The 25,671-nt window shown below is 54.5% G+C and overlaps 2 protein-coding genes across 2 annotated transcripts in view; one reads left to right on the top strand and one right to left on the bottom strand.

Moving 5' to 3' along the window:
- The window catches only part of LOC119100523 (segmentation protein even-skipped), a 50,895-nt gene extending 38,910 nt beyond the window's left edge, over positions 1–11,985 (top strand). Inside the window, exon 5 of the mRNA XM_037223610.1 lies at positions 11,751–11,985. Within this exon, the coding sequence (XP_037079505.1) occupies positions 11,751–11,985 (235 nt within the window). The remainder of the gene's footprint in view (positions 1–11,750) is intronic.
- Positions 11,986–15,678: 3,693 nt separating this feature from the next.
- LOC119100522 (segmentation protein even-skipped) lies at positions 15,679–21,852 on the bottom strand. The gene is made up of 4 exons (XM_037223609.1): positions 21,617–21,852; positions 17,851–18,104; positions 16,373–16,603; positions 15,679–15,690 (listed from the first exon to the last, which is right to left on the bottom strand). Exons 1-4 carry the CDS (start codon positions 21,822–21,824, stop codon positions 15,679–15,681), a joined length of 705 nt encoding a protein of 234 aa, XP_037079504.1. The 5' UTR covers positions 21,825–21,852.
- Positions 21,853–25,671: the final 3,819 nt, after the last annotated feature.

Raw genomic sequence — 25,671 nt, 5'->3', positions numbered from 1 at the left:
ACCCATTGCGTTATGGTTTGATTACGTCATCGTACATTGCACGACATTGATCGAGAGCCAGTTGACGGCCATTATATATGGAAATCGCGGCCGTTCCCGGCCCCTCACGAACGTCAGATCGGAACGCCTCGACAAATATGTTTTTCTTGGTCTTCATCACCGCATGTCTTATGGAATGGCAGGATTTTAATGACGTTATTATGACGTCATGAGTGCCAAGGTAATTTTGAAATACTCTCCCCGATATACCTTTCTCCATTTTCGCGGGCGTATAGCTAAGAAACTAGATGGGCTTAGGTCTTAAGAAGGTTAGGATTGTGAACAGCACCGAACAATCTTCAGGATGGTTGTTACAGTTCAAAACCCCATGTAAATATGGAACACTCACTTTGATATCTCCGTACAGTCGAGATAAAGATTCTGACAAAGCAAAGTTCACCGGTGTTGTGCCAGTTTTGTAGCCACTCGCACATTTTATATTTTCGTGCCAATCGAATAGGGTAGTTCAAATCTGACTAATATTTCATTGTTACCGGAAAACCGCACCTCATCATACTCCGTGTATGCAGGTGTTTTGCAAGCATTACGCCATTCCAAGACGGGTGCTACGGCGCTGCCTGGGGCTGATTATCACATGACGGTGACGTCAGCGACAGCAAGGATAAAAGCACACAAAAGCGTGACTGGCCGGCTCGGCTTGCGTCGGACCGGAGCTGGCCTGGCCACCAAAGCCGCAAAATTCTCCCTTTGTTCAGACAAGTGCAAACTTAGCCTATGCCTTGTTCTCAGTCATGACTGCTAAAGGCTTCCCCGGTCGGCCGCTGCTCGTCAAGAGAATGTTTCGGACAGAAACGGATCGTCATAGCGCCGCACAATGAGACTCTCCCTCGCCAGCGTTGTTGCCGGACTGAAGGGAGGAAACTCTCTGGCAGGAGCCGCATACAAACGTCCATCGCGGTCGCCGACGCCCGTGCTGAGGCGCTGTTTGCAGCAGGAAATACGTGACGTTCACGCTGATTGGTCCGGCTATCGACGTCGCCAGCGCCATAACCCCAGTGCAAACAGGGCGGCTTAACGGGAGGCTGATATCATAATTCGCACTAATTCGCCAATAATGGGCGGCCAGTGGCGCTTGGAGCCAATGTTTTGGCAGCAAATAATGCGGCGGTCGCTGAAGAAATGACGCCGATTATTCGCACCGCAGCGCTAAAACCGGCCACTTTCTCCGGCGGCCGCCTCCGCCAGCCAGGCGGAGCACTGTCGAATGCCGGCCGTCTTTTGCTGCGGCCGGTGGAGAAGCCAGAATTTTTCCCGGAAGAAGGCAGGTCAGGCCATAGATGGCCCGCTTCGTTGCTATGAAAGGCATATTTTGGAGTTCTTGTTCGGCAAGTAAACACATATTGATGCCTCGAGCGTACGTTCATGGGTTTTAGAAGCTCATAGGTGTCTTAAACTGCCAACAAATACTGGAGACTTCGGCCACAAGGCGCCTCCCCCCCCCCCCCCACCCCACACCCCTCTCCATTGGCTTTGCTACTGACTGCAACCTCAGTTATCTGACGTTGCTAGAAGTCAGAGGAGATCTGGTGAAAAATGAGAACACGATATCGGGTAAGAATCATATAGATATCTTCAGTACGTCACAGAAACGCGCCTTGAAAGGCCTCTGAAAATTAAGCACACAAACGGAATGGGGGGGGGGGGGGGACTCTGTCCCTACGAGCTGCAAAACCGTACAAGTTCGAAGCACAACATTTGCCTGGCGGCTGATGGCTACCAGTACCATCTCTCCTCTGTGTAATGCTTGCGGCTCTAGTTCAATTCTGGCGGGACAAAAGTATATTTGAAAATGTTCGCTCTGTGCCTGCCCCCCCCCCCCCCCCACCCCCCGCCACCCTTCCCTCGTCGATGTGCTCGCATCAGTGTCCATTACCCGTAACTGCACAGGCTATCCAACGCATTCCACAGTCTTTCATTGGTCCTGTAAGCTTGTAAGCGCCGCCTTAAGCTCCCAATTCAGCGGGTGGTAAAAACCGTGCGTCAGCATCTTTTTAATAGGCCGACTAGCCGGAGCCAGCGGTCCTCGGCCGGGTTGTTCCTCTTGGTTCTCGCCGGTGCCAGCGGTCCTCGGCCGGGTTGTTCCTCTTGGTCCTCGCCGGAGCCAGCGGTCCTCGGCCGGGTTGTTTCTCTTGGTCCTCGCTCTGTGCGATCAGGCAACGCTCCACTTCTCGGTCAGCGCCGGTTCTCCTCACTCCGCGCTTGTCGACAACTGCGCAGTGATGATTCATTTCACTTAGAGACCGCACGGGTGAGAGTTCCTTTATCCAATCCTTCTGCTACCTATCGGGCTGTGCTCATACCTACCCACTACCCGCTTCTAATCGGTTGTCTAATCGGTTGTTTCTAATCGGTCCCACCCTTTGCGTTTCTCATCACTTCCGTTCTGAGCTATTGAACAGTCTCAGGAAATTTATACACAAGCTTACTCTTTAACATTGATACCTGCAAAAGAAACGTGGATGGGGCGCGTTGTGACCAAATGAAGCAAGAGCAGTACCAATTTGAAGTATTTCGCGAATTATCTACTCGACGCTTCCTAGACGTCTCACCATTGCCCACACGCATATGCGTTATTTTCCCCAAATAAAAACCGACTCAACCGTTAACCATTGCATATGGCTATCCTTGGGTCTATCCAGTCCATGAAGTTCTCTGCTTCATTTAGAATGCTAACTTTATTCGCTCGACCCTGAATTACTCCTCTGTCATAAGCATCGCACTAATCTTGTAGGCATGCTTCCTAGTCGTTTTATCAGCACAAGGTACGTCATCCACAGCTTGTTGGATCGAGAAAAAAACTTTGCTCTTTGTCTTGGTGTGACTATTAGCGTCGCCTGCAATCCGCCACGATTCGCCGATTCGTTGTAAACCAATTTTTTCAGCATTAAGTCCGTTCAGTCAAGCCGCCTACGCGGCTGTCGTCTGCCGTCCAAATGCACATGAACAGTGTCACCACGATGGTGATAGCCTAGCAATACTTCCGATTATCCAATGCATCAGTGCACCAAATGATAACGTGTTCCGCACAGTCGTTCCTGAGATTAGTGGCGACATACACAGGGACACATATGGGGATGAGTGGGGGATTTATGTGGATTTACAAACAAGTGCCCAGCGCCCGCTTAGGCATTAGACACCATACGCTCGGTATGATATCTGGCGAGTAAAAAATATGATGTTTGACTGCAAAAAAAGAAGTAAAGATATTCCACAAGTTTTAATCAAATTTGTTTTAACAGTGCGTGGTTAGTCATGCTGTCATGCAGAGTCTGTCAGTAATCGACATTGGTAAAGTGACCTGCTATTCGATACCGCGCACTTTTCTACCAATCAAAATTTTGTAAAGCATTTGTCCAAGTGGAACAAATCAACTCGGATCACGGGAAGAGCACGCCTATTGGCTTTCTGTAGGGTACATCCATATGGGACTTGTCATAACAAGTTGAATGTCTGAAGTGACAATTGCAGGTTCAATAGTGATGGAGCGTGATGGCCAGGGGCACAGCCAGAATTTACGGAGCGATGGGAACCTGCCAGGACGTGCGACTGGTGTACGTCATTTTTTATGACTAAGCCTCCGTTCCATTTGCAGCATCTATACACTGCGAACAGACTATAGACATCACAAACATCGCTAGGTACTCCTAGGTACGCTCCTAACGCATCAATCAGATATCAACCTTGGTTTGCTCCGAGATCGGAAACCATTGCCTCAGCTTCGCACCGTACATATCACGTACATATCAATTCGGCTAACCGCTGACCTTGGCACGAAACTGTTGCTGTCGGACACGGCATGCCACTGCCCATGGCGGCTGATGAGGTGCAAATTCAAGACATTTGGATCGTCAGATTGTTGGGTCAGTATGATTTGATAGTGTGGTGGAGAAAAACTGAGCTCTGTCTTGGCAGGAAGGGGAGGGTAAGATCCATGCCCCCCTCCACCTCCGTTGGTTGTGTCCCTTGCGATGGGTACCTCCACCTGGGTATGACTGAAGGATCACCCACAATACGCATTGTCCTCGCTTAACAAGCTCACTGGTCTTCAGTCGCCCACTGAGGTGTGTTTTGGTAGGAACCGGCGATAGCTTTGTTCAGATTCGACGTTGTAAAATCAGTGACATGTTAGCCCTCTAGTCTTCCTCAGGTGCTACGCCATGCTTTGGCATGTTGGTCACAGGTGTGAGAATCGGGAATGGCGGGGGGGGGGGGGAGGGGGCGGGAGGGGTTTAGGAGCCACAACCCTGCCACTTTCCCTGAAAGTCTAACATGAGCCCCATAGTTAAGTACGTAGAGGCGAGGGACTTAAGAGGCGGGTTTATTCCTCACAATTTTGGGCGTGCTCCTATAGCCGTTACAACAGGTACGCCCTCACCGTAACGCCCCGCGTGCGCGTGTGTGTCAGGGCCGGCAGCGGGACTGGCCTAGCTCGGCGCTGGGCCGAGCTGCCCTCCAAGCCGTTACGGCAGGTGACTGCCGCGCGCCGGCCGCGCCGCCGCCCGCCGGTGGGTGGGCCGCCGCCTCGCGTCCGGCCCGTAAAACCAATAGAAGAGCTGTAAATATGGCCGGCCCGCGCCGCGGGGGAGCCGCAATGATTGTATCAGATATTGGCCGGGCCCCGGCGGGGGGCGCAGTCAACGCTAAATGATTGGCAAACCAGAGCCCCGCCAGATTTAGCGGCCGCCGAATAATGCCCGGAATGAATTTGTGGGCGCACGCGGAGGATTGAGCGGCTCGTGAGCGCGGCAGATGGCCGCGCCGCCGCCGACGGCCGCCCAGGTAATGTTTCTGTTAGCGGAGCCGGCGTCATTACACGCCGCCACCGTGTTCGCCGCTGCGCGCCGGCCCCGGTCGTGCGGCAGCGGCGACAATGCGCGCGCCGTTATGCCGCGGGACGTCCTCATAAGGGCGCGGCATTGTGCGCGTGTTTGTCGCGGGGTCGCGAGAGCATCTGCACGGGCGTCAAAACAGAGCCGGAGGGTGACTCGGCCGGCTGTAAAGAATCGGAGGCGTTTTGGGAATGGTCACTGTTAAACGATCGGGACTTCAGCCGTAAATGGCCACTTGGATTAGGCCGTGGCTCTGGAGGCGAGCTGGGTGGGCCGCACGTGTTCTGTGGCGCCACCCGCCTACAAAGGTGGCTGCTGGGGTCAGCAGCAGGTACGGCAACACCAGCTAATGACCACTGAAACGATGTTTTTATGGCAGCCCACATTATAGTGAGGCTAGTTAACGATGGTGCTTGGTCCTCGGCATTGGGAGGTACATGGTCGACTATACCCACGCAAGCAGCTTTGCGTTTGTTCGCAGAAAACATTCGTTAAAACGCGCTTGCAAAGAGCACAGCTAGCTGGCACACGGGCCGCCCACCGGCAAACGCACGAGCAATGCAAAACCTTGGCACATACGTAATAAATATCGGTCAGACGTTCAGATTGGTCGCGGAAGGTGGACGAGGCGAAAAGACCAGGTAAAACAAACACTTCTCCCTGAGCTCGTCCCTTTTCGATTGCGCATGGCGAGAGAAAGTATTTTCGACATGATTTGCTGTGGGAGCGTAATTGTGTGAGAGCATTGCCAGCGGAGCGATAGGGCGACACACGGCCAAGGCAACGTGTCGGTAGAGTGTCGTGAAGAGTAACTGCTGTTTTTTTATTTGTTTCGAAATGTTCCTCTCCACCCGTGAACGGATACAGGCTTGCAACTCGCACACTTTTGTAAAATACAGCCAGACCGCAATTCTGCCTTCAAAATACTTAAACGGTTATAAAAATGCTGCACAGCATTGCTAGAAAGACATGTAATGCTGTGCATTAAGCGATAATATGATTAAACCTCCTGTACGTCAGGGTGTCTCACGAATCCTGCGTACGAATGTCCTATCAAGTGGGAGGGTCATACCTTATTTTTAAGTCGTTTCCTTCCATAAACACCAAAAGCTTAATGCTAAATCTCCACAAAAAGCGGGAGGGCCAAGTTTAGCACTCCGCCTGGTCTTACTCCTGTGTAACGCCTGAGCAAACACGAAACTTAAAACGTACGACAAACGTTGGCCAGTCGATCAAAAGCTCAAGGCGATTTGGCCCCCCGGTGATCAATTGTATTCTAAAATAGGTTAGGTTGTTCGCCTAACGTAACCCTAGCATTCAGCCTCGATGTAGTTCCCAAGCTCATCACGGTTCCCATGGCGTTCAAAAGCATCCACAGTTGTGCAGACAAAATGATCAACTGGAGAAGAGTAAGAGCGCTGCGCGCCCCGACCAGCCCGTTGCCCTCCGCCAGATGTCCCGCCTGTTCGCACGAGAGGCGCGGACCGCCGAGCCGCCGGTCACGCCTGCAGCGTATTGGTCGAAGTGCACGGCTCTGCGGTGTTGCTTTCCCAATCACGCTCAATATATGATGCCTTTTGAAAAATCGATGTTATAAGACGAACATGGTGGCGTGATATCTTGCCAGCATGGCAGATGTGCTGCTTCTAAAAAAGCTATCTGAGTAGCTCGCCTGTGCCGCCGGGGCATCGTGTGGGGTGAGCCTTTATAACGGCTTCGCTGGACGCCAGAAGAAGTCATAAGGATGAGGCATACTTTTACTCTGTTGACAGTATTGCATGCCATAATTTACCAAGAAGGAGCCGAAGATATATGACAGATTGATACGGATGCTGATCAACATTCAGGCTTACACGGAAGGCCTTGAAACGAAACGATATCCCGTAACAGCATTCCTTGTGTGGCGAAAAGATGCGTTCCAATCATGAACTTCTTATGTCACGTTCAAAAGAGCCTGTGATGCTGATGCAATTTGTTTTCTCCGTAAAGCCAACTAAACTCAAAAGGGCGAAAAGTCCGCGGAGCAGTTACATGCGAAGCATAGACTGACTTTCAAGCGGTGTTCGGCATTGACCGGGCGCTGTTAATAATCGAACACGCAGAGCAGCCAATGCTCACAAGTCGGCAGTCTGAAGTGCAGCCTGCAGATTGGTGCCAGGAGCTGCCAATGCTCACAAGTCGACAGTGTGAAGTGCAGCCTGCAGACTGGTGCCAGGAGCTGCCAATGCTCACAAGTCGGCGGTGTGAAATGCAGCCTGCAGACTGGTGCCAGGAGCTGCCAATGCTCACAAGTCGACAGTGTGAAGTGCAGCCTGCAGACTGGTGCCAGGAGCTGCCAATGCTCACAAGTCGGCGGTGTGAAGTGCAGCCCGCAGACTGGTGCCAGGAGCTGCCAATGCTCACAAGTCGACAGTGTGAAGTGCAGCCTGCAGACTGGTGCCAGGAGCTGCCAATGCTCACAAGTCGGCGGTGTGAAGTGCAGCCTACAGACTAGTGCCAGGAGCTGCCAATGCTCACGAGTCTGCAGCCCGAAGTGCAGCCTACAGACTGGTGCCAGGAGCTGCCAATGCTCACTAGTCGACAGTCTGAAGTACAGCCCATAGACGTATGCCGGTGCGACATCACCACCATGGCACGGATGCTGCGGTGCTGGGCTACAGTGGCACAGTAGTAACACAGCCGCCAGTTTGAGGGCCACTGATCAGCCGATCGCTTTAACAATTGTCCATTTGTTTACTCGCCTCGTCCCTGGCAGCGAAGCAGATTCCCTCGTGGATCGGGTGAACCCACAGGCAGCGGGACCATACGGTAAATCCATGGGCATTCTTTACTTCACCTTCTGATCATACGCGTGTGAGCGCGGGCGGGGTCACCAGTTCACTGGTGCACGTCTGGACGCGAGCCTCAGTTCGGAAGCCGCCGCCGACAGCTGTTGCGCTGAGAGACGTCTGCAGTATCAGAGCCAGCTTTGACAGTGACAGGAATTCCGGCCTGCGGGTCGCTGGAGAGACCCCACTGCACGTGAGAAACTTACCAAATCGTATTGGAGCAAAAACGCACTCCGTCCGCAGGGTAGGTCGTAGTAGCCCAGTAAATGTAGTACTAACAAATGCCAGTATTTTGGCAAATCGCAGTCAGCCTACAGACTGGACCGTTTAGGCAGTCGCCCAAGCATAAGTTGCATGTTCTGTGAAGGGGACGGCTTAGGGTTTGAGATGTGTATCCACCTGCTGTGGCCACTGAGTGCTCATGCCGACGAAACTCAGCAAGAAAGACTTGGAACTTGGAACGGAATGAAAGGTGCCCAGAATAACGGAGTGAGGATGAACTCTAATAGCGTTTTTTTATATTTCCGAACACATCCCTTCCCAGGTTTTTTTGCTAAAATATTGCATTTTTCTATTCTGTTCCAGCCATTCCAAAGCAGTATTTTGACATTCAAGCGGTATAAATCAAAGAACACTGGCTTTCGCTGGTCAAGAAGGTGGCAACGATGTCATCGAAGCTCTCTTCCATAGAATTAACGGTGTCGCGAATCTTTTCTTTTCTAGCGCAGCATCTTTTCGGCCCCATGTCACGACCTTTCGCAGACCAAGGTTTCTGCCGTGGGCTGTCTGTGGACAAGGCCAGCAGGTGGCGTAACCCTTCCCTGGCCACCACGCCGCCCCGCACGGCCCTCTTCCCTCTCTCTGCAGTGTCAGCGCGTTAACAATTCAGCGCGCCCCAGCCCCGACACGACCCACTGATATTCAATTATTAAATAATAATCCCGAATGATACAGGCTAATTTTCTCTGGCTTCAGCTTAATTGTGTTATAACAGATTCAATTTGGAGGTAATGGGCGTCCAGGGATTACCAGGCTCAGGCGGCGGGAGCCGGCGGCGAGAAAATGGCGCGGCTGGCGCGAGAATAATGACATCTCCGGCGCCGAGAAATGGCCCGGAATAGTCGTAATCGTCGCCGATCACGGCGCGCCAAATCTGGTGGGAGACGGCGCGCTGGCGGGAAAATCGGTAGCCGGGCGCGACGGCGGAAGCGGCCCGGCCCCGGCTGGGGCAATTGGTGCGCTGTCTAGGGGAGCCTGCTGGTGGAGCATGGTGGGTGAGACGGTTAGAATGAGATGAAAAGGTGATAGGCCGGACGGTTGAAGTTTGATCTTTATCTGATTTGCAACGCTGCATGATGAATAGCACACTCCCTCGTGATAAGGTTACTTGATAATCTTCGTGATAACTTACATCGTATAAATGTAAGGTGTCAGAATTAGCGGGCTGGAATAATCAGGAAATATATCTGGCCATGATCAGCTTATTGGACAGGTGAGACATTGACTGACTAGGCGGTTCTGCGGCTGGTTTTTATTTGATTTGGAACGCTGCGTGATGAAAAGTACAATACCCACGATAAACCTACGTGATGAACTTAAACATCGCATAAATGCAAGGTTGAAGATAAATCAAGCCTTAAGGTGTGACATAATCAGATAGGCCCTCAAGCCATAATCAGCTTATTGGCTTCTTTTTGGGCAACTGTACAGGTGAAATGTGAATGAGTGAGCTCGACATGTGCTAGCAATGATGAGTGTGGCTAGTAGTGGGTTGGTGGCTGGTTTGGATGCTGCTCGTACTTCTACAATACAAGCCACGAAGCCATGAAATAAAGATTCGTCAGAAAACCAACAAGTATGGAATGCGAGCGGTATAACAAAAACAAATTCGTAGTCAATCTGCTTCGTTTACTCGTCTTAGCTATGCCCTGAAGTTTTCTAATACCATGTTGTGTTTCTTGATCTAAATCTTGTGGGAAAGGAATCGATGTGTGGAAGCAAGATCAAGCGTTGATGAGAACTACATCGGATAGTAAGGTACATCTGCCGAACCATAATAGCCGAGCTCTGGTCACAGTTCACACCTTCGGTGTATGCATTCCAAGAAGAATAGACACTGCCATTTCACAACCCGTTCGTGCACATTTACCTTTTCACTGATGACTGGGCGATAGCAAATGCCTGTCCCTGTGCGCCGTGGCACGTATAACATAACATTAACATCCATGTTAGGGACATAACGTTGCGCCGCTGCAGCACCCCTCCTAAGAAATGTGAATGGCTGAGTAAAAGAAGAGCAAATGCGACACGAAGAATCGGCAATTTCCTGTTAGTAGTAACGATAAGCAAATGCGCGCGAGTGAGGCATATATGAAATTACTCAGTGGCATTTATGGTAACTTACAGTCCGCTGGCACTACTACCGGCGCCGTTCGAACAGCCCAAAACGAAGCTTGGTTAGCACAGCAGAGCGCGTTTGGAGGCGAGACAAGGCCTGCTCATGATGTGTGCATGTCGCGCCCGTGCCACTGCCACTCGACGGCCGAGCAAACTTGATGTCAACACGACGACGGGGTGCCTTCGCGGTCATCTAGCGTGACGTAATAATTTACGTGTGACGCCCGTCCCGGCGGCGGACCACAGAAGGAAGCCGTCGGTCCAGCGGGCAGGGATCATGGCTACAGCTACTGCAGCCATCTAGGCACGCAAAACACACACACACACACACACACACACACACACACACACGCGCACACACACACACCCACACACACCCACACACACACCCCCACACACACACACACACGTATGTGCTCACCCATATGCACCCACATACAACGGGGGAAAATTTGGTGTGCTTGATGTCAAACATGCACAAGTTGTGCAGCTGTCGCAGGTAAAAGCCTTTAGTTTTGCGCCTGGCGAGGTGTGTTAATATTAAATTATGCGAATATGATCTTCTCTTTTAGATATGGTAACACTGAGACTATGCAAATGGGAGCAATCGCCATTGAGTGGGAGTGATATGACTCAACTGTCAAGAACAGAAACAACAAATAAACCGATCGGATGGTTCACATACGGTAACACTGGGAGTATGCAGATGGAGGGACCCACCAATGAGTAGAAAAGATATGACTCAACTGCCAAGAACAGAAACAACAAATAAACTGATCGGATGGTTTACGGGATGTTTGAAGAGAGATATCTGCGCCTTCGTACCAATGCGCTTGGCGTACACACCACTGTACCTACACTTTAAAATGCTCCTATCATTGGTTTTGTCCTTCATTTCGCATGTAAATACTTTTCTCTACGTACCATCCAACATAAAGGTACATCACAGCGTCCAAGAAAAGTCAGTAAGAGTGTCCGCCTCAGGGCGAACACGAGCGCGCTGGGATGCCTCTACGAGGGCGGCGGCGTCTGTCGCTGGAGGGCAGCGGCTAACGTCAGGCCGCTGGCTGGAGGCAGCCGCTCAGAACGCAGGTCATCTCGGCGCACCCTCGGTCTTCCCGGGCCACCCAGCGCTCCCATGCATGACAGATTCAGCAGTTAAGAATCGTTATCCCGTGCAGTTTTTGCAACCGCCTGGTCGACATGAATAGTGCAAAACACGCGGCGGCCAATAAATACCCTGACGTTGATTGAACACGAGATTTATGATTTTACGGCGCGTGCACTGTATAACAATACGGCTTGCCTATCTTATGCAACTGGTCGCTGCGCTCCTCCCAGCGGTCGCTGTCGGGGGCGACATACAAGACCAGCCCTGCTCGCCGGCTGTAATGAGGCCGTAAAAGCTGCGCCAGCCGTTGACCCTCGCGGCTCGCCGTTGACCCTCGCGGCCCGCCGTTGACCCTCGCGGCCCGCCGTTGACCCCCGCGGCCCGGCCCGGCCCGGCCCGGCTCGTCCCCTGTGACCGAGTTCAAGTGGAGAAATGCCACGAGGAGTCACCGCCGGACACGCAACACCCCTGCAAGGGGTCACCGCCGAAAACGCGACACCCCTGCGAGGACTCACCGCTGGACAGGCGACACCCCTGCGAGGAGTCGCCGCCGAAGACGCGACACCCCTGCGAGAAGTCGCCGCCGAAGACGCGACACCCCTGCGAGGACTCACCGCTGGACAGGCGACACCCCTGCGAGGAGTCACCGCCGAAGACGCGACACCCCTACGAGGACTCACCGCTGGACAGGCGACACCCCTGCGAGGAGTCGCCGCCGAAGACGCGACACCCCTGCGAGAAGTCGCCGCCGAAGACGTGACACCCCTGCGAGGAGTCACTGCCGAAGCCGCGACACCCTTGCGAGGAGTCACCGCCGGCCACGCGACACCCCTGCGAGGAGTCACCGCCGAAGACGCGACACCCCTGCGAGGAGTCACCGCCGGACAGGCGACACCCCTGCGAGGAGTCGCCGCCGAAGACGCGACACCCCCGAGGCTGACCCCTCCGGGACGGGGCGCTTCACTGCCACAGGCATGCTGGCGGCCGGAAATGACCAGCAGCGGCGGAGATGAAGGCAAATAAACAAACACGGGACGCCGACCTGATCAGCTGGCATACCCTAGTGACGTCATCGAAATGCGCGGCGGCTTTTCCCCGAGCTGATTCAAGTCCGTAAAACAATGACATGATCCGACTCGTAATAGTTTATGGAACGGCGCCATTGTTAGCGTGACGTCTGCGTTGTGACGAAATACCTGGGATCATCGCGCCCGCCGGGTAACGCGGCCTCCGTGTTGTCGCGAGGTTAGCAAAAACAAACATGGCGCGAGTAAAGGGCGCCCGCCGGTCAGCACTGGCCGCCTGTTTTGCGGTCCAGAGTCCGCGGGCCCCCGGGCGCCTCTCAAGATGATGCGGGTACGTGCATGGATGTTGTTTTAACTTTCAAGACGCTGTAGTGCCAGGGATGTAATCGTGAGGAACGTGCGAGCCTAAGCCACCAGTCATTCGGAAATAACTTACTACATGCGAGGCCGTAGGCTATATTTGGAAGGTGGTTTTAAATTCCTTTCTGCAGTGCGCTGCTTCCAGAGTGCGGTGGTGAATGCATGGACATTACGGAAGTGTTGCATCAAGATCGTCAAGAGCTTCATCCGGTCCGGTCTGTTCCAGCTGGAACGAGTAAGAGTGCTACTGAGGGCTGCTCCAGCTCCTCTCCAGTCCATCCCCAGCTCTCTCCATCATCTCCAGCCGTCTTCAGCCGCTTTCAGTTCCTTTCCAGCTTCTCTCCAGCTCCTCGTAAGTCATTTTCAGCACATCTCGGTTATTTCCAGCTCCTTCTTTCCAGCGGACGGCTCCAGCCCCTCCCCAACGGCCGGCTCCAGTCCCCTCCAACGGACGACTCCAGCTCCTCTCCAGTAGACGGCTCCAGCTCCTCTCCAGGGACGGCTCCAGCTCCTCTCCAGGGGACGGTTCCAGCTCCTCTCTAGTGGATGGCTCCAGCTCCTCTCCAGGGGACGGCTCCAGCGGGTCGCCGGGCCATCATGGCCCGCATTCAGCGGGTAATGGACGGCCAGGCCGGGTGACAATGCGCTGCAGCTGGGTGGGCGACACGTAAATCTCAGCGCGTGTCGCCCGCGCCCGGCCACGGGTCGCCTGCACGTGCCCGCCCCCCAGCGCGGCGATAAAACGGCGATCGTGGCGCGGCGGGCGGCCGACGGACGACGGCGGCCCGGCGCGGGGACCGCCCGGCCCGCCGCAGACGGCGGAGGACCGGGCCGCCCGGCAGCGGCGGACGGAAGCGGACCAGACCGAAGCAGACCGGGCGAGGACCGGGCCGCCCGGCGGCGGGGGACGGAAGCGGACCAGACGGGAGCGGACCAGACCGCGGACCAGACCGCGGACGCCACCGCCCGTCTTGGCCGGGTCACACGCCCGGCGGCTGTACGGCGTCCAGCGATTCTGCTGTCGGATGGGTCAGGAGAATAAGGCTGTCTCGTCTCGTGTAAAATTACGTTTCGGATGGTTGACAAGGTCGTATGTTTAGATCTTACTGTCACCGCAGATTACAGCGTTGCGTGCTTGATACGCTATCAGCGTCCCACTGGTACATTGAAGCTGAATAGCCGGAAGGCAAATGGCTGATGTTACCACTTTATTGGCGTAGAAAATGGGACGGGGTGGGACGAGAGCACACAGTCTTCCCACTTGCAGTGAGAGCTTATCATTAACAATCACCTAGCCGGGCTATAGAAACAGCCTGTGGTAATATAAAAATATAATCAATTTCCACGATGGTCTGGTTCTGTTTTGCCTTCTTCTTAGAATGATCTGAACCAAATTTTAAAAAAATCCAGGGCCGATGGGACAGAAAACGCAGAACTTCAAATTGTGGCCAATCCAATGGTCTTAGACACGTACTATGTTCGCCGTATTGCCATCGATCAATGACCGGTGCTCAATGGCCATGATCTGACATCGCCATCAACCACTGACCAGTGCTTAATGGCTATGATCTGACATCGCCATCGACCACTGACCAGTGCTCAATGGTCATGATGTGACATCGCCATCGAGAACTGACCAGTGCTTAATAGCCGTGATCTGACATCGCCATCGGCCACTGACCAGTGCTCAATGACCATAATCTGACATCGCCATCGACCACTGACCAGTGTTCAATGGCCATAATCTGACATCGCCATCGACCGCTGACCAGTGCTCAATGGCCATGATCTGACATCACCATCGACCGCTGACCAGTGCTTAATAACGATGATCTGACGAAGTTGCGATCAGATGTAGCCGAGTGACTGCTTTCCTTTTCTTCCAGCGATTGGCAGCGGCATTGTACAACCATGAACGTGGATTTGGGGACACTTTTGGGGAATAGGGAAAGATAACGAAAGACGTTTGCCGATGGCAAAATTTTCATACTTCGAGATCACAAAACAGCACCGTAAGAGTGGAAATTTGTTGAATGGAGCATCTAACAGCTCCAAGCGCCGTGTGATTTAACCCAATCTCTTGTGTCTTATTTCGGGTTTCGCCGGCAGTTTGTGTCAACGTCGTTTGAGTTCGGCTGCGTGACCCACTCCAGGAAAGCATCGTGACGCGATCTGCCTGGGCTCCGTCACACCTGGCAGCTCGTGACGCGGTCCACGTGGGCTCCGTCACACCTGGCAGCTCGTGATGTGGTCTGCGTGGGCTCCGTCACATCTGATAACGGGTATTGATTTTGACCAAACACGCAATCAGACTGCCCTACGGTCAGACTGCCCACTGCGTCCCGCTATGGTATGAATGCCCAGTCTCATGATCTCATGTCCCGTCTCCCAGTCTCATGTCATGTCCTGACTACCCAGTCTCATGATCCTGATCTCATGAGTTTGCCTTTGTCGTCTACTCTGATTGAGTTGCATGTTTTGTCTGATCTGACATAATAAATTTTGTGCTCATAAGGCCGTCTGTGTCCCTCTGATCTGGCATCATAATCTCTGCGCTGGTGAGGATGTCTGTGTCCATCGGGTATAATATCATAAGCTCTGCTCTGATGAGGCTGCCTGTATCCTTCTGGTCTGACATAATAAATTCTGGACTGATGAGGATATTCTCTCTGTGTTTCTGGTCTGACATCACGACTTCTGCGCTAATAAGGCTGTCCATGTCGCTATGATCTGACATCATAACCTCTGCTCTGATGAGGTTGTCTGTGTCCCCCTGGCCTGACATCATAACCTCTGCGCTGATGAGGCTGTCCCGGCCCCGGCGGGACGCCCCCGCCGCTGCCGCGGTGCCCACCCCGGGAGCAGCTGCCGCCCCCACAGGAGGCCGACTCGTAACGGCCGGCCCGGCCCGGTCAGCCGCGGCCAGCGCATTGTCTCTGGCGCGGCGGCCCCGCCGGCCGGCCAGCCAGCGCCGAAATTAATCGTGTCCCAAACTCCCTTTCACCGTACAATTGGCTCCGTGGTGCCGTCGGAACACACGTCTCGGGGTGAGAGGGGGGGGGGGGGGGCTACAGGGTGTCCTGGCCCACAGAGTGGACTGTGCTGCGTACAAATCCCGCAGAATATGCGACAAGTGGTCGCCTACGAATGCTAGATGGCGACGTTTGGCCGCACCGCGCTATCTCGAAGGGCCGCGTGCTTCCTCCTGGCTCTGCGGAGGCAATACTTTGTCATGCATGCAACGCAATCTGACATCAAATTTTTCGGGTTAGTCGCCAAGTAAGCACTTCCTTAAACCGACTTCTGTCAACCCTATCAAGGTTTTTATTTCACGATATCCAACAATACAGATCATAAATGACTATTAACAGATATCACGCTTGATCTAAATCACAGGTAGCTGGTTTCGCCACCGCCCTCTGCCACTATGGGTTCCAAAATCCGGGCCCGCGATTTCCAATGAGCGACTTACGTTGTCCACACCAGCCAACACAATTTGAAGGGAGGTAGAGCCTCGTTGCAGGCAAAACAGCTGACAACTAAACATCATTCACGGCCATCCCTAGCCACGACAGATTCAAACGGCCTGAAGAAGCTGCTCTGCTCGGAGGAGACGGCCGGCGAGAGGGCGGCGGCGGCTGCTGCTGCGGCGGCGGCGCTGACTGCTGGCGGCAGCGGCGGCGCCGGCGGCGGCGGCGGCCGGCAGCCGTCCAGCGGCGGCAGCAGGAAGCCGGCCGCCGCCAGGCTCGGCTGCGGCCGCACCGGCAGCGGCGCGTACGGCGAGAAGCGACACTTGGCAGAGCCGGCCAGCGGGCTGTAGTAGGACAGCGGCGGCGCCGCCAGGCCGGCCACGCCGCCGTACGGGTACGTGCCGGAGGCGACGGCCGCCTGCAGGATCATGGCGGCCAGCGCCGGGTCGGTGAAGCGCGGGTCAAGCGGCCAGGCTGTCATCTGCTGCCGCTTGTGCTTCATGCGTCGGTTCTGGAACCACACCTGGCGGCACGCAGAATATCCGTCAAAATTGACCACCCGCTAACACGCCGGACACTCCGTGAGGAGGGACCAAGTGTTTGATTGAACAGAAGCCACCAAGTTACGCTTTCTTTGTATTACATCGTTATTGTTGTCAGTTAGGCTTAGGGCGCGTCAACAGCCGCGTTCATTCTGCGCAGTTGTTTTTACATTGCTATTACGAAACACGGACTGCCCTTAACCAAAATTACACATTAAGAAAGTGAACACAGTCCTTGGATATACGCGCCAGCCACTGAGTATCCCATGGCGTTAGACCATGGGTTGGAAAGCCTGGGATCGATTTTCACAGCGGTAAACATCTGTTGGCGTTACGCCTGTTATTATCAACGTTAACGTTATCGGGTAACGTTGGCCCGGTTTCTACCGCTGTAATGCAACAGCAGCCCCAACAAAGGCATTCAGGGACGTACATCATAGCAAGAATAAGGTAGGAACAAAGATAATTCAACACATTCAAGTGCCCAGCCGTGTTGGTTGTAAAAAAAAGAAACCGTGGCACACGCTAAAAACCAAGCCATCGTAGACTGGAAGCCAATCCGGTCTGCAGCTACATAACTGAGTATTTTCGCAACGGAGGTACAGCTATGATATTCTCACATTCACATGACGGAACGCCAGATTGTGTCGTGAAGGGACTGCTTCGCGGGAAGTGAACGTCGAAAGGTGCTTCACGAATATCTTCGAAAGACGAGAAGTCATTATTTAATGAGCTTCTTTAAGTCCTCTTCGAGTAGGTTCAGTCACAAGAGATCTATTATCCGGCAGTATGCCTGTTTGAAGCCAGATGCCTACCGCGCCCTAATGGTGTCTATCGGCTACGGACCAGATCCGCCCCCCCCCCATCCTCAGCGTGAATGCCCAGGGCCCCAGCTCCGCCAGTACCCGGTGACCCATTCCCGTACCTTGATGGTGCCTTCAGCCAGACTCCAGCTCTGCCAGTGCCCGGCGCCCTATTCCCGTACCTCGATGGTGCCTTCGGCCAGACCCAGCTCCGTCAGTGTCGGTGCCAGGTGCCCTATTCCCGTACCTTCATGGTGCCCTCAGCCAGACCCAGCTCTGTCAGTGCCCGGTGACCCATGCCCGTACCTTGATGGTGCCTTCGGCCAGGCTCCAGCTCCGTCAGTGCCCGGTGCCCTGTTCCTGTACCTTGATGGTGCCTTCAGCCAGACCCAGCTCTCTCAGTGCCCGGTGCCCTATTCCCGTACCTTGATGGTGCCCTCGGCCAGACCCAGCTCCGTGGCCAGCTCGTTGCGCTTGGGCCGGCTGACGTAGTTGTCCTTGAGAAACTCGGCCTCGAGCCGTTTGATCTGGTCGGGCCGGAAGGCGGTGCGGTAGCGGCGGATGCCCGGGTCCTGGGCGGCGCTGAGAGCGCCGTCGCCGGCCAGCTTGGCCGCCGGCGGCGGCGAGCACCGCTCTGTCAGCTGCTCCGTGCTGTCGCACGACACCTCCACCTCCATTCCTGAAGAAGAACCCCCATATAACGGTCACTCTACCACCCGTACATCTGCGGTAACTTGATCGCGCAATAGTCGCTCGTGCCCGACGTGCGCTTGTGTTTTGTTTGTCTAGTATTCTCCACCTAGCTCCCTGGGTGTGAAACGAGCTTTGATCCAAAGCGTTAAAACAATTGGGAAGGGAAGTTCACCCGCACTGGTTGAGGTTGAGCACTGGTCAACCGATACAGCTTATTAAAGGATGTGAAATATATAAGATGGTCAACCATTGGCATCAACGTCATTATCGGCGGATAAAATTACCAAGATGCTCTCAACGATACGACACGGCGGCTCCGCCACAAACTCGCCGCCCGACGTCGGCGAGCAGTCACCACTCGACCCCGCCTTCACCACTTCCTCGGAGCTTCGGTGTACGACCGCAGGGGGCTCTGCCATCCGGCGGGAGAGCACCACTAATGCAAGCACGCGGATGCCATTCGCGCACTGCGTCGATACAATCGCCCCGTCACGGAAGCCTGCTAATTGGCTTAGTAAGACCGGCAATTTTATCGCTGGCTGTAAAGTTCTTGTTGAGACGGGACCAGCGCCGGGGGCGGGTCTCGCCGGAAAGGTGGGCGGCTGTTACCCACCCCTCTCCCCTCGCTGTCGCATGCCGCAGTCTGTGGTGATGTTAGAAGCGTCAGGACGGGTTGGGAAGCCTCGGTTATAGGCGGGATGCATCTGTCAAAACACCAGAAGGGGAAGAAGCGTTTCAAGTACCGTATCTGAAGTGAAGGCAACTGGATCCAGGCACTGAGACGGAGTACCAGACACGATGCGTTGTAAACGGTTAGGGGTTGTGACGCCGTTTCATCATAGGGCTGGGCTTTGGTGTTGGCTTGTTATTGGCTTGTTATTGTTATTGGACAGCAGGAACTTATGGAGCATTTGAGCCCCAACGTTTTGCATCTTGAGCATAAGGCGAGCGCCGAAGTCAAAAGCAACAAGAAGCTGTAGAACACCTTGACTGATATTCGAAACAGTACGGCCGAAATTCGACGACAAATTGAGCTCAGGATTTTGCATGGGCTGATTTCCAGACTCGGGTCCCCATTCTCAGCACAGTTTGGCGCTTTTGCCTCTCAGCAATGAAGTGAGTGGGGACAGAGGAGTATGCAGGGTTCCGCAATAGTGAGGATTCAACCGGAAGTGTTCCCCGTACACCATTTCGCTGTGCTCAAAAGATATTAACCATAAGCTGTCCAAAAGGATGCAGTTTCCTATTCAGTTGAGGGGATCTAACCCCCCTCCAATTTGGGCTCCAGCCCGCCCCCCCCCCCCCCTCATCTCCAGCTTTGAGAGAGAAGTGGGTCCGGTTCAGGTAAAGACACGTTTCTTGACGAATGCTGAGGTCGCAGTTGGCCCTTGAGCACACCCCTGAATGAGGTGATATAACATGGGGCTTCCTCTGGGACTAATGACGCAGAAAATTGGGAAAAGGCGCTGATTGCGGTAATTTCTAACGCTCTCCCAACATTTTGAGTTGCATGTCGCCTTTGGACAGCAATGAGCGAACGAGTCGGCAGCACCCTCCGACAGTCGAGCTCAGAGTCGAGGTCTTAGTGGAGACGCGGGGGTGCAGTGGAGGCAGCGGAGATGCGGGGGTGCAGCGGACGCAGTGGAGGTGCGGGGTGCAGTGGAGGCGCTGAGGTGCAGTGGAGGCAGCGGACGCAGTGGAGATACGGGGTGCAGTGGAGACGCAGGGGTGCAGTGAAGGCAGCGGAGGTGCGGGGTGCTGTAGAGGCAGCAGGGGTGCGAGGGTGCAACGGGGCAGCGGGGGTGCGGGGTACACTAGAGACCCGTTGCGGCCGAGCTGGGACCGTGACCCGCCCCTGCCCGGTCCAAGGCGACACCGCGAGCCCGGCGCCACCGCCGCCGCACGAGTGGTTAGAAAATTAATAAAACCGTCATAAAACGCCCGTGAAGCTGTCCGATGCGTCGATAACACGTCCAGGGCCCGACCGAAGCCATTATGCTGTGCATAAACGTATGGCGGTATCTGTAACGAGCGACGCTATCTGCGACGGCGGTGTGCGCAGCTCGCCGGCTCGACAAAGCCGGCCCGGTCACGGTCCGACCGTAACTGCGCCGTAACTGCCGCCAGCGTACGCCGGCCCGGTGCGGCAGGTGAGGGGGGGGGGGGGGGGGGCGCTGGCGAACGCCGCCGCCGTCCTCAGACGACGGCCCGTCTGTCGAGGCTGAGAGGCGGCCGGCGGCACGCCGTCGGCCGCCGATGACCGCGTGACGTCAGAGGTCAGCGCGGCGGCGCGCTGGACCCGGTGCGGCCGGCCGGCCCGGCTGATACACAGATGAGGTCACGGCGGCGCGCCGCAGTGGCCGCCGCCTGGGCGGGCGTCGGCTGCGCGCGCCGCCGGCCCCTGTTTACGGGGCCACAGTGCGACGCCGCTGACGAGTGAGCCGGATTGATGAGCGGTGGCGGCTGCCGGAACCGCCGCGCGGCCGCGCCGCGCCGCGCCGGATACGCCGGATGTAACGCTCGACCGCTGGCTCGCAGCGACGCGCGGCGACCCTGGCCGTCGAGGCGCCAGCCCTGGCCCTGACCCGGAGCCGGGACCAGGGCGGCCGCGTGCTGGACAGGCCCGGGCGAGGCGGCGCGCTGGGCGGGGGGCGGCTGCGAGGCGTCAGGGCGGCCGGCCGCCGGCGCGCGCCGTCGAGATGTGCCCCCGCAAGATTGATGATGGTCAGCTACTGAGCACGCCGTGCGAAGCCGACTGTTACAGAAGCTTGGCGCCTGGTTCGGTATTGCGGGCGCCAGCAGGGACGCAGTCAGGCACACGTCTGAGGGAGGGGGAGGGGAAACGCACTGGGATGGGTCCCGAGCGGTCCGTGCCAACACCACGCTGGGCAAGTGGTAACAAGCATAAGCGGAAGAAGGTAGAGACGAAATCCGCCCACGACGCATCCCTTGGGTAGGTGTCTGGACTCAAGGTTCGGGAATGCGGCATCCGGTGTCGTCCTTTGCTGTCCGCTACCGTCCGATACCATCCGATGCCCTTTGATACCTCCCGGTACCATCCGATGCCCTTCGATACCGTCCGATACCATTCGATGCGGCATGAATGAAAAGGTTGAATGCTTGCTGCTCGTGGGAATTACATGGGGACGGGACAACTGGGACTTCTCACACGAGGTTGTGTGAATGCTCACAACGGCGAGTAATAAATGACATAAAAGTGATTATGGGACACATTCATTTTAGCACCCTCATACCACATCTAGACCACATAAGACACACGTTAATACGATAGCGAATCAAACGAATTCGCATTGCGGGTCCAAGTGAGCTTCAAGGTGCCCCTTGTTTGTACCGGTCCATGGACACCCTGCATCACCATCGCAGCGTCAAGCGACAATGCAATATCACACAGACTTCAATGACACTACTAGAGCACGTGACCCACCCTTCGGCATCTGCGAAGCAATCAGCGAACGGCGATCTCGCCCGCGTACTGACCGAGCCTGGTGGCGACCTCCGCCGCGTGCTGGCCGAGCCGGACGACGGTGGCCTCGGGCGGCGAGCCGCTGCTGTCGGCGCTGACCTCCAGCGTTTGAGCTGACCCCAGCCTGGAGACCGAGTCGGCCGGGCCGTCCGACTCGTCGTGCGTCTTCAGCGCGGGCTGAGCGCAGCGCCCGTCCGCGGATGACGCCAGCGGCCGTGACATCGGCGGGTCGGGCGGCGCGCGCGGCGGAAGCGGCGCGGTAGCGTCTGCGGTGCGCGAGGAGCGCACGGGAAGCCACCGGAGCCGACGGAGGCGGCGCCGGCCCGGCGAGCTCCGACCGGCGCGCGGCCGCCGCTCGATACCGGCCCGTGGAGGCCAAGCCGCCGCTGATTGGCCGAGCGCAGGACGCGACGGACGCTGATTGGCTGCCGCGTGGCGCGCTGAAGATTGCTTTGGCGCGCCTTGATTGAATAGCTGAAGAGAGGCCCGGGTGACCGATGCGTCGCTCTAATGTGTGATGAACGGGCCGCGCGGCGCTGGAGCGGCACAAATGCACCACGCGCTCAGCGCCAGCAGGTGCCGGCCAGCTGTTGGACGTCAACGCCGGCACTCGCCGCCTTTTGATCTCCTGTTGACCCCATCAGTTACTCCTGGTCCGACTGCACTCTCGACAGCCCACAGTTCCTCCAGATCATGACGGCACCTGTCAACAGTTTACAGTGCCTCCACATCGTGGCCACACTGCCGCACTGTTTGAAGCATGTATGGGCCTAAAAAAATATAGTTGGGGGGGGGGGGGTGAAGTCATATCTAGGTACTTACAGCTCCTTAAATAGGTTTGTTTTTAGACTTTCATAATCACTTTTTGTTGACTTGGATCACAGATTAAGGGACCAAGAAAGTAACGGAGGGTCGGAGGAAGGGAGGGGGGGGGGGGGGGGCAACACAATCGAAGATGTATAAAGCTTTTATCTTGTTACTTGCTGTTTGCAGTCACACATTGTTGGCAGCGCCGTAGACCTCTTCGTAGATGGCATTTTTAGTATTCGACTCAAGCCGGCCGCTAAGTGGAGGGTTCGGCCCATCCACGAATTGCTGCGTCTAGAAATAACAAATTAGTCTATTCGAGGTGTTGTATGGTGATTTTTGTCCATTATTACCCGCATTAAACCGCTTTTACACTTCAGTCTAACGTTAACCGCGCTGGCCTGCGTAAAAGAGCACAATGATGTCACATCTTCCATCCGATTCACAGAAATCCAACTTCGGAAATCTGTTCCAGACTTAACCCATTCTTTTAAGCATAAAAGTGCTATGTCATGTTTGGGACATAGACGTGCCTGAGCCACATACACACGCTCCCTTTCCATTTCCATATTCCTGCTCATTTTCGTCTGTCCTGGCTGTACCACAAATTGTCAGATGGACCCAGCAATGGTCTACTTTGGTCCTTAGGGCTTGATTGAGCTTTGACAGCTCGTGAAGCAATATCAAGAGTGTTTAAAGCTCACAGAAGCCAGATACATTTTTTTGCAGTCTGAGGGTAATGCGGAAGTGGCAGTATTAAATAATCGAATCGCATTTCATGTTATTAAGCCGCAAGAGGCGTGCAGCCTTATCCTCCCGTTGTAGTGACACCGTTATAGTGACACCTCTCGTAAATGCTAGACTCAGTGAATGTAAAAAGGCAAAGAGGCAGTATTTGCTCGGCTTGTAACACCAACAAGATTTAATAATTTTAATTTGTTCACACGCGCCCGGTGTCGGTTTAAATGACTCCACGACATTAGTTCTGCAGTAAAAGCTCCTATCGACAGAGGTGTTGGGATGTTATTTCTACTGTCGATACTTATACACGACGAAACAGTACTCCGCGACAAAACTTATAGCGCAAAAACTTATATTCGTCATCACTTCTGCTGCAAACACTTACGCAGTCATTTCTTATATACGACTCTACTTCTACTGCAAAGACCCGTCCCCGCTTGTGGTGTCACACGCTAACATCCATGCTTCAAAAACTTATGCTCGTGATTGCTTATATTGTAAAATATACGAAGTGGCGATTTTTAGCACAAGAAATGCTTGCTAGACAAACTTTTAATAGTGTACCAGGGATGAGATCGCCAACCAAATCGTGGATTACGTTACAACCTATTCTATTTTCTAAGTCGTTTCTGAGGTACTAGTTGTCTGGCTTCAGACAAATAGAGCAGAAAGTATATTCGTTTAATGAAAAGTGTTGGTGGTGCTGCTTTTTACCTTTAATCATTTTGTGTACTGAATCAGCATTTTTTCGTTACCAGAATGGTGGCCATGGCTCATAAAACTTCATTATGCGACTTTTTAAGCACAGCGTCTGAAACAATATTGATGGCAAGTGTACTCAGAAGGGTTCAGAAGATATTGCAGAAATACGCAGCCTACTTTAACCTCCCAGGTGGTTGTGCTGGCCTATGCTCCTGGTAAAAAGGCGGCTTGTGCTCTTATGATTATTGTAAACGTTTCTCAAGTTATCGAAATGTTATAGATACCTAGAAGCCCTCTGTACGATAGCATATTTAGAAGGGGGCCTCATTTTGTGCCATATCCGAAGGGCACGACGACTAGGACCAGCAGGAATGAAGCTCGTGAGATGTGTGCAGTTGTACACCACAGGCGGCAAATTTGACTTCTGCAGCGCCTTTGTTTCGCCATAATTTACTTACTCGTCACTTCACGTGCGCGATTTTTTATGATTTGGTCATGTGAAGTTACCGGGGGCCTGGCCTCTGACAAATTCGCCTAGTCTTTAGGTGCACTGGACGTAAGTTCGCCAAGTTATGGTGGCACTTCGGTGCGTGGCACTAGCGTGAAGAGGGCATTCGCTGACTGCTCGTAATCAGGCGCACACGCCATTTTCGTAAAGAGAGCGAGAGTAGACTACCGTCAAAAGTTCCCAGGGGCCAGGGGCTAGGCGGCAAGGGCCTTCCATTTTCGTAAAGAGAGCGAGAGTAGGCTCCTGTCAGAAGTTCCCAGGGGCCAGGGGCTAGGCGGCAAGGGCCTTTGATAGGAGCCTCATGGGATCCTCTGAACAGCAGCCAGTCACAGCCTATAATTGACTATTTTTTCCTGATAAACTCCTAACCTCTGACCTAACCTGACCTGACCTTCTACCCTGGGAACTCCTGGTGTTGTGTCAGTTGTAAGTAACTTCTCTAGCATTCGAGCATTTTTGCGCGCTTTTATGCCATGTTTTCCCCGATACCCGGGTCCCCCATTTCCAAAGGACGTACCCGCGTGCCTTCGCCTCGTGTGCATCTCTGAACGCATTATGTGGGCCGTCAATCGTTCTGACGCATATCAATAAAAGCCTTTCCTATACGGTTGCACACTTACACGCCGCGTACCACATTGTGCTTAACTAGCACAGACTTCTGAGCCGACTCCATGCTTATACGGTACAACTTGCTGAGCCACGTGATTGTGGAAGCGAACTTCATGCACCTTAGTCAAGCTTCATGCATTGTAGCTCATGCATTCAGCATTTCTCATGCATAAAACAAAGTTGTTTTCAAGCGATCTCGACCTTGCCATTCACTGGTATATGTCCCACTGCAAGTGCGCTAGGCCCTGGGGCAGCCTCTGACCTGCCTCGGACCCGCTTAGCCAGGGCGGGCGCCGAGAGGGTCGAGCCGCGACAGCGGCGGTTCTCGGCCCAAAAACTCCCGTCACCGGCGCGCCAGGACGTTCGCGCCGTTTATTCGCGCGTCCGTCTGGCGCGTCGCGCGATTGTATCTGGTTTAGGGGTGCAATCTCCGCGTCCGTCCGTCCGGCGACGCGACCTTGACTCTGAACGGCGGCCGATGTCAAGGTGTGAGGTCGCGCGAATTCTTGTACCAATTGGATATCGTAAAGCTGTCGGTGCCAGAACGCCGGCAGTCGGCGAGCCGGCTGTTTTTAGCGCGGTTCTAGATGAGCGATCGCTCAAAGCCCGTCTCTGGTCCAATTAGACGGACCGTTCGGCTTCTTAGGGGTCGTTACGAAGCATCAGTCGCCCGCTCAGAGCCCGTAATCAAGTCTGTCGTGA

This window comes from Pollicipes pollicipes, unplaced genomic scaffold (genome assembly GCF_011947565.3).
Source record: "Pollicipes pollicipes isolate AB1234 unplaced genomic scaffold, Ppol_2.1 Scaffold_4881;HRSCAF=5763_pilon_pilon_pilon, whole genome shotgun sequence".
NCBI classification, from domain to species: Eukaryota; Metazoa; Arthropoda; class Thecostraca; order Pollicipedomorpha; family Pollicipedidae; genus Pollicipes; species Pollicipes pollicipes.
Note: the sequence above shows the minus strand (reverse complement) of the source record. Positions and strands in the feature narration are given on the sequence as shown.